This window comes from Notechis scutatus, chromosome 1 (genome assembly GCF_049901735.1).
Source record: "Notechis scutatus isolate UNSWTSFEM ecotype Mainland chromosome 1, rNotScu1.2, whole genome shotgun sequence".
NCBI lineage: Eukaryota > Metazoa > Chordata > Lepidosauria > Squamata > Elapidae > Notechis > Notechis scutatus.
The window spans coordinates 97,649,179-97,658,404 of record NC_142009.1 but is presented as its reverse complement, the minus strand read 5'-3'; the positions used below and the strand labels follow the sequence as shown (position 1 = coordinate 97,658,404).

General features: G+C 39.8%; 1 protein-coding gene across 3 annotated transcripts in view; it reads left to right on the top strand.

The window, feature by feature from the left end:
- The first annotated feature begins 235 nt into the window (after positions 1 to 235).
- The window catches only part of RNF217 (ring finger protein 217), a 46,190-nt gene continuing 37,199 nt past the window's right edge, over positions 236 to 9,226 (top strand). Inside the window, exon 1 of one of the 3 annotated variants that reach the window (XM_026666062.2) lies at positions 236 to 1,085. In XM_026666062.2, coding sequence (XP_026521847.1) covers positions 501 to 1,085 — 585 coding nt within the window. In that variant the 5' untranslated portion in view covers positions 236 to 500. The remainder of the gene's footprint in view (positions 1,086 to 9,226) is intronic. The other 2 variants (XM_026666063.2, XM_087972513.1) reach the window with 2 other exon arrangements.

Here is a 9,226-nt window from a genome sequence, read left to right as displayed (position 1 = left end):
CGGGAGGGGAGGGGGAAAAGGGGAAATTTAGGGCTGTACCCATGTTCCATTCGTACACCATCTAAGTAAGAGAAAGGTGGCTTTACGGTGACTGAATTTGGAAACGTCGAAGAGAGGGTGGCGGGGGTGTGTGTGTTTATGTGTGTATGTGTGTGGAATGGTTAGGCGCGTCAGCGAGCTGGATACAATCCCGCGAAAGAGGAAGGTAGGTAATACGAGGCGGTGTGTCGTGCGCGCGCGGCGCGTGGGCGGAGCTACTCCTCTTTGAACTCGGCGAGTCGAGCAGGGGGAGGCGGTGCCGCGTTGGGGCGTCGGGCCCTCGGCGCGGAGAGCTGCGAAGTGGCTGCTGCTTCTCCTTGGCTTCCTTTTGCCGGGAAGGTCCCGCCGGTCGCCTCTGGAAGGAGTTCTCTTCCCCACCCCGCGGTTTGGGTGCGAAGGCCAGTTCCGGCTTGGGAACTGGATGGGAAGCAGCAGCGCGGGTGGCTGCAGGGGCGGCGGGCATGGGGGAGCGTCTTAGCACGGCGAGCTCTCCGCCGGAGCCAGACGGAGCCGCCCCCGAGCCGCGTCTCCCGGCCACGGAGACTCAACCTCCGCTCCCCACAGTCAGTGGAAGGACACCAAGGCCACAGCAAGAGGACGAGGTTGGACCGCCGCCGGCTGAAGCTCAAGGCCAGGAGGCCGGCGACGGCGGCGGGGCTCCCTTGGAAGAGGGTCCTTGCTCGGAAGCACCAAGTAGCAACAGCTACCCGTTTGCTCTGAGGCCCGTCTACCCTGCGGTGACCGAGGAGTCTCCTTCTCCTCCTCCAACTTCAGGAGAAGAGGGCCGACAAGAAGACCCCACACCCGCCGTCTCGCCGCCGCCCTCCTCCCAGCCAAGCGTAGTGGGAGCTGGAGGAAAAGGAACCCCTTCCGGCAACGTCGAGGTGGACCTGTACCTTCTGCCCGAATCTTTCTCCGGCCTGATCTCCGGGACCCTCCTGGTGCTGCCTTGCCGCGTCTGTCTGGAGGAGAAACCCCTGAAGCCGCTGCCGTGTTGCAAGAAGCCCGTCTGCGAAGCGTGCCTCAAGCGCTATCTCAGCTCGCAAGTGGGTACAGCTTTGGCGCAGTTGTCCTTGACCTGCCCTTCTCTCCCTTTCCCCGGAGCGGCTGAGGGGGAGGGGGGGAAAGCGTGATGCCTCCCCCTCCCAAAAGGCCCTGGGACGTGCGGTCTCCTTCCCTTGTTTGCCTCCGAGGGCGATCCCGAGTTGGCCGCTCCTGCGGGCGTCGGTAAAATCCGTGCGGGGGATTCTATAGCGCTCGGCACATGGGCAAGAATGCTGCCTTCCCAAATCCGCCAAAACCTACTCTCCACCCGACCCGCAGGCACACGTATGTTTAGGGGACGAAGCTGCCAGTCTGGAAGTCAGGGAAGACCTGGCTCGATCTTCTTCAACTAGCCCTTAGATTCCCACTGGTCTTGTTTTTCCTATTTCATACCTGAACCTAGAGATTCTTAAATGTGGAGCGTCCTTCCCTTTTACAGCATGTTCTTCCTGAGTTGAATGCCAAATATCTTTTCTTGTTATACTCCACATGGTTTACTAATACCTTTTCTATCAGTACTTCCCCCCCCCCACACACACATGAACTTCCTGTTCGATATCCTGCATCCCTGAATTTCCTGTTCTTCTTTTCTCCTCTCATTTCTCTTTGGTCCAACCATGTAAAACTTATGAGGGGAAGGGACACAAAATGTCATGCTTTTCTTGAAGCTTCCTGCTTCTTTTGTGGGGAGAGAGTGGTGACTGATTGTTTATCCGTCATAGAAGCCATTGAAGAAGGCAGTGCAGTGAGAAGATAATGCAGCCTTTTTCGAATCTGAACTTACTCTAGGTTGGAACAGACCAGGTTAGAGCATGGATGGGAGATATGGAATAGAACAGTGGTTCTCAACCTGTGGTCAGCAAAACCCTGGGAGGGGGGCATGATGTCATCATAGGGAGGACTGCGAAGAAACGTTAAGATTTAAATCTTGAGTCAAGCTTTGGGGGTCCTTGGCCATAGTCCTTGGCCACAAAAGGTATTTAAAGAAGGTCCATGACGAGAACCACAGGAATAGAATAAATGGGGGTGGGGGGAGGGTTGGAGGTGGAAATAACCTCAAAGAAGATAACATCAAATTCTTCCATGTTGTTGTGGAGAAAACTACATGGACCTAGCCATAGTCATTGAGAATCAAGTTCAACTTGCAGGAGACTTTTTACTTTACTCAGTGCTGTAAGGAATGGCATTTGGCATTTTCTTGTGAATAATTTTCTTTTTTTTTTCTCAAAATCAACAACCCATTGCTGTTCCAATGCTTGAATTCTGTTGCAAATCATATAACTGCAGCTCCTCCTATGGGACACACAAACACACATTTTTCTGCATTTCTCTCTCTCTAACTTTGTGTTTTGATCTCCCCCCCTCCCCCCCCCAACTGTCTTCACCAGAGTTTAATTTTGCATTTCTTTTAGAGTTAAAATCAGTGCAGGAATAGTAAAAGAAAAAAAAAAGATATAAATGGACTTATTCCTCTATAAGGAGGAGGTAAAAAACTTGAAAGTTACAGTAGGTGGAAAGGCTTTGCAGTTTTTTTCCAAAACTGTTTGGGCTAGTTAAGAAAAAGGGGGGTTGTAAGAATGAAAGAGATTAATAAAATTAGCATGAAGTTTGTGCCCTCTATAATGCTAGTTTACTTATTGAAAAGTGTTCCTATCAACATGTTGGTGACATTTTTGCTTGCATTTTTTTCTTTATCTCATATTTGACAATACCACCATAATTTTACAAGGGAGATTAGCTGAGTTCAAACCTTAGTCTAAGCCAAGGTTTGTTTTGAGTTAGGTTCATACATTCTGCTAAGCCATGAGCTATCTTTTGCAAATGTATTACATAGATTTTACATAAATCATGTTATGAATTACCATAATATTGTGAACCCAGGTAATTGTAGTTTAGTTAATAAAGTGTGACTTAGCAGGATAGGTGAATCAAGTCAGTAACTGACTTTCTGGTTTAAAACTTCTAATCTGTTTTAATCAAGCTAATAGCTTGGATATATATTTAAGCAAGATACTCTTTATGCTGTGGAATAGCTGTTGTCCATCAGGGTCTGTTGAAGGTATTGTTATATTCAAAAAGAATGTTTAAAGACCAAAGTGATCATTTATTTCTATTTTCTATATGTATCAATGTATTTGAAGCTCTTATATTTTCTATTCATCTGAAAATACTACTATTACAATGATCAGAAATAAAAGAATCTTCAGACAAAATGCAGAGAGAAAAGAGGATAAGAGAAAAGATTTTTTTTTAATATGTTAATAGCCCTATGATGTAGGAGCAAGCTATGTAAGAGTGATGTGGTTAAATGATCTAACAGTCTATAAAGAAGTTGAATTCCGCTTCCCTATTTACATCAAAGAACCTGAGGCACTTCATCAGTTTTATCTATATGATTGACAAAAAAGCTGTTCTCTTTATGACTACATTTTTGTGGTATCTTTAAACTGAGTCATTGGGATATGAAATTGAACAAAAGGTTATTTAATATTTTACATTTATATGAGGCTTTGCTCTCTTGTTCCAGTAAAAATGAAATCCTATACTTAGTTTTGGTGCTAATGTTTTTGTTTTGTTTTGTTGCTTGTCTTGATGCTCCTCTTTTGAAAAAGTTTGTTTTTTACTTAACTTGATAGAAAATTCAGGTCTTTCAGGATAGGTGGAATGTTGACTTGCTGGTACTGAAAGGCACACTTCCTCGTTTTATTCTATAAAATTTCCCAGTTAATATTTGTTTTCCCAATTCCCTCAGAGGCTGAGGAAACTGGGCAATTTTGAGACATTAGTGACATTATTCCAAGCAGTTGACCAAGATTGATCTTGAAAAATCTTTTTGTGTTTGATTTTAATTTTAAACAGATACACACAAACATCTGAATTATAAAAATGAATTTTATTTCATTTTTTGTACACAATGAAAAATAGTTATTATATGCTTATATAATGTAGTTGTATGTTTACTATACTCCTGGCACTTAGTAAGTTCTTACATTGAAGGAAAGTTAAAAATAGTATATAACATGTTCTGAAAGCTTCATATTTATTCCTTCCATGTTACAACATCTCTGGGAATAGGTCAAAGTTACATTGTTTATCATTTGTGACTTTCTTTGCTCTAGAAGTACAGAGAGGTGTTTGCCATAATCCAGAAAGCACAATAAAACGTTTAAAATACTAATTGGGGAAAGGGGGCTATCAGTTACTAATGAATGTCAATTAAAACTCATACCACTGTGTAGAACTATATATATACAGATGTTGATTTTAGCTAAGTATGAAGCTTTCACTTAGTCCAATTCTTAATGGTATATGTCTTTACTCCAATAATAATAAATTGAACTGAATAAGATTGCTTTTTTTTTGGCATCAGAAGTGACAAACAATTACTTTTAAGATACTTAAACTCAGAGACAATCTGTTGAGATGGCATATCTGAATTTGATCGCTTGAAGACCCTTGAAATGGGGCTGGGCTTGAAGTATTTTTGAATACTAGAAGCACTGAGTCAAGGTCATAGTGACCCACAGTAATGCATATTGTTTTGGACAATTGGTGTCAGAAGTTCTCTCTTTGCAAAATCCTGAGCAAATGTTTGTTTAATGGGTAAATATACTAAATAATTAAACAAAAATGTATTTTTTAAAATATATATATATGAAAATCATGATGTGCATTGTGTGTAGCCCAGGTCTTGGCTTTGTTGCTTTCTGTAGAACAAATGCATGCTAGTTTAGGTAGGGTGAAACTGTATGTATAAAGCAATTGAGTCTTGACTCATTTTTGATACACAAAATTGCAGCAGCTCCTTCAGCATAGCCTGGCCAGGAAATAGGAAATATCTTGCATGATAACATTATATAAGCAGTATACTTCAAAACATGGGTTGGTCATGTGCTGTCTTCAACCAAATAATAGGAAACAACTGGCAAATTAATACAAGGCAAATAATATACAATAAGAAAATGCGACATCATAATAAGCTGTAATTTTATTTGCTTGCTTTGGGCATAGCATTTTATGCTCATCCAGCTATTATAGTGTTTGACAAGCTTAAGACCATATGTGAAACCAGGCAATTGTATTTTTGTTTCAACAAAATACAGTTGAACAGTTGAGCTTAATCTAACATGTGAACCTACACGGTGCCTGCAATGAATTGACCCTTGTATGCCTTAGGTATAGCGACTGAATAAGGAATGGATGTTACGGCAAGAATGTTCTTAATTTTTTCTTTAGATATTTCTGGTGAGAAGAATAGAATGTACTTCAATCTCAGCTAGAAGTAATTTTAAAGCTGCTTCAGTCTTCAGGATTATGTCAAGTGATGGGGGGAAATGTCCAACTCTATCTTTGGCAAACATTTTCAAACTGCTTCACTCTTTAATCAAATTTTGTAAGATTTTTAAGGAAAAATATTCACTTTCCAGTTCTGCCGCTGACTAATGACTGTGTCACCAGAAACATTTCTGTGTTTTGTGTGTGCGTGTGAATTGTGCACACTTTGTTTAATAATGATAGGCTTAACTTTTCCAACTATAGGTAGTCCTTGACTTACAACCTCAATTGAGCCCAAAATTTCTGTTGTTAAGTGAAACATTTATTAAGTGAGTTTTGCCCCATTTTGCCAACCATTCTTGACACAATTGTTAAGTGAATCACTGCCATTGATAAGTTAGTAACTCGGTTGTTAAATGAATCTGGCTTCCTCATTGATTTTGCTTGACAAGGTTGCAAAATGAAATCATGTGACTCCAGGATACTGCAATGTCATAAATATGAACAGCTGCCAAGCATCTGAATTTAGATCACATGACCTAGAGATGTTGTACAGGTCATAACTGTGAAAAATGGTTGTAACCTTGAATGATCACTAAACGAACTGTTGTATGTTGAGGACTACCTGTATGTATATTAAAGAATTCAAATATTTTATCATAATTCCACTAGGCTGGAATAACAAGAAATGTGTACAGAGTATATATTAAAAATGCTATATTAAAAATTTGAACTAATTATTTGTAATAAAATTCCATGTAATGTGTTACATTAGATTCATTACATGATATATATGTTGTACAGAATACAGTTTATTCCCAAGTGACTTGTAATTTCAAATACAGGTGCAAAGAATATCAACTGAACTTTAAAAGAAAATTTATTCAGATTTAAATTTATTAAATACTGTATACCGTTCTGATCCAGGCTTCGTCAAACTTGATAAAACACAAACTGAATTTAAAAGTAAAACCTTTTTTAATGTGACGCTGGGAATTACTTGCATTCCCAGCCAAAACTCATTAGACACAGTTCCTCCAGATAAGAGCATGCTTTTCAGTGCTGTTGAATGTTGCCAGGAAACAGAAGTCCAATTCAGGCTAACATAAACCAACCCAAAACCTAGAAAAAACTGACCAGACTACAGAGCTTCAAGAAGGACTCGGAGATTACTGAATTGCTTTGCTTCCTGCAAAGCTCTTCATCATTGAGGACTGACTTTTATCCCTTATGGGAGGGGCAATCACCTTCCGGCCTTACTCCCAAGTCGCCCCTTCTGCATCAGCTGCTCTCGCCTTTTAGCAGCTCTGCGCACACACACACTGGGAACAGGCTCCCCAGGGTCCTCTGCTTCGCTGCTGCCAGACTCCAAAAGCTCCAAAGGCAGCACCCCACTCTCAGATTGTCCTGACCCCATCCCTGCATCAGATGCAGGACCCTCGTCCAAGTCCTCACCAGACTCCCTGACTGGTTCCCTTTCGTCCTCGCTGTCCAATACCTCTGCCAGCTGCCGGCGAACCACAACATATACTGCATGCTATTAATGAACTGAAAGAATAGTATGACACTACAGTAATGTCAGACAAATAATGAGCAGCTGGAGATAGAAGCCTGTGGAGTCACCAGGCAAAAATAGGCATCATTTTGAGTAAGCTGAGTCACATCTTCAGTAGAATTTTTCCAGCCAATTATTAACTGAACTTTAATGGTTTTTTTAATTAAATTGTTTGTGTATAAGGCTTGGGTAATGACAAAAAATGCAAATATATTGGCCTTTTTAATTTCCAGCCATATACAATATATGAAGTGTTTTCTTGCTGTGCTTTACTTTCTTTCCCTTATCAAGTTATAGATTATAGTCCTTTATAGTCATTGGATCAAGATAGCTCTATGAATTACCTTGGGTATTACATGAATTGCTGTTGTTTTTGTGTTGTTTTCTGTTGCTTCTTTATTTCTAAATGTTTCAACAACTACTACCTTAAGAGCATATAAATATACAGCATATAAATTTAAGGTGTTATTTCGGTGTGTTACTTTAAGGCAAAGAAGAACAACTGGCCAAATTTACCAAGCAAACTTCAGGGCATGTGGGGATTCAATCGATTACATAAATGTGTGCATTAATAGCCCCCAAATATTGATTAAAATGTATGCTATGAAGTGTTAAGGTACTTCACTGCATTTACACAGCATTTTTAAAGATCTGTTCCAATAATTCTTGAAGCTGCACAAGTCTTCCCTAAAAGACTGGTAATACTAGATCTGTGAATGCTGTTGAATGCTTGATATCCATGCACTCTATGGAAAACACACTCTGTGTGTGTCCATATGTTTTCTATACAATGATGCCTTGTGTTCAATATACTGTTCAGAGTGTGCTGTGATGGCTCAACTCAACATATTTTGCATTATATGGACTGCCTAGGCTTTTAAAATTGAGTTTCCAGCAATTTTGAGTTGCAATTACATTGAATCTGAGGAATTACCTTCTTATACAGAAGTTGTGCTTTTTTTGGAGTCATGATATTTCAGTCAAACTGGAGCCACTTCAAACCAGATGGAGTATAGAGACCAAATGCACTCTAACTTACCACTAACTTTAGTGCTTGACATACCCCCTAACCTTACTGTTTTTGTGTTTGATTCTTTTTGGAATGATTTATATGGGGTGCAATTTTAAATGAAATGGTTGAGATTTCTTCAGAAGCAGTGCTATTAAAGGAACTACCATAGTGTTAGCTATCATGTTCTTTTTAGTGATAATTAACCACAGTTTTTTATAGCGGGCTCTTACTGAATTGACGGAAGACAGGTTTGAAGATTCAAATGTAATATAGGTAGTCCTCAACTTATGACCACAATTGAGCCCAAAATTTCTGTTGTTAAATGAGACATTTGTTAAGTACGTTTTGCCCCATTTTATGACTTTTCTTGCCACAGTTGTTAAGTGAATCACTGTAGTTGGTTGTTAAATAAACCTGGCTTCTCCACTGACTTTGGTTGGGAGAAGTTTGCAAAAGGTGATCACATGATCTTGGGATTCAGTCATAAATATGAACCAGTGGCCAAGCACCTGAATTTTGATCACATGATCGTGGAGATGCTGCAAAAGTTGTAACTCTGAAAAATGGTCATAAGTCACATTTCTCAATACTGTTGTAACTTTGATCAGTTACAACAAGTTATAACTCAAGGATCACCTTTATCCCTTTTTCTGCTGGTGAATATAGGCCTTGCTCAATGCAAGAGAGAGAGAGACCTTTTCCACAAAAATTACTCCTCTTTGTACATACTTGTTTGAACAATGACTGCTTTGTTAAACAGTATTCTTAGTATTTTATTTATCTAGTTGTGAAATTTATATGCTGCCCATCTCACCTAGAGATGATTCTAGTATACACCAGCTTTCCCAAACCCCTCTGCTCCTGGGTTTTGTTGACTGATAATTCCGAACTATATAATCCATCACAGGATAGTTTCAACTATGAATGGTTTATTGCAAAACTTCCAACATCAGTATAATTACCACATTCCAAAATGGGTTGGACAAGGCCAATTTTGAAAGGGATTTTTAAAATGTTAATAGTCATTTTTTCCCCTTGTTTGCTGTTTCTTATTTGATTCAATAACATAGCAAATACCATTTTAAAAACATTGCTGGCATTAAATGAAAAAGAAGAGGCACATTAAGCCATGATTGTACTTGGTGGGTTACCCTAATTTTAAAAAGACATATTTAGCTTGCCAACCACACCACTTATGGTCTATTATGCTATATAGCTAAAATGTTGTGGTTGGAAACTTGTAATTTAATACGGGTACATGAAAAGTTGGAAGTTCATTATCCAAAAGTAATCCAGTGGCA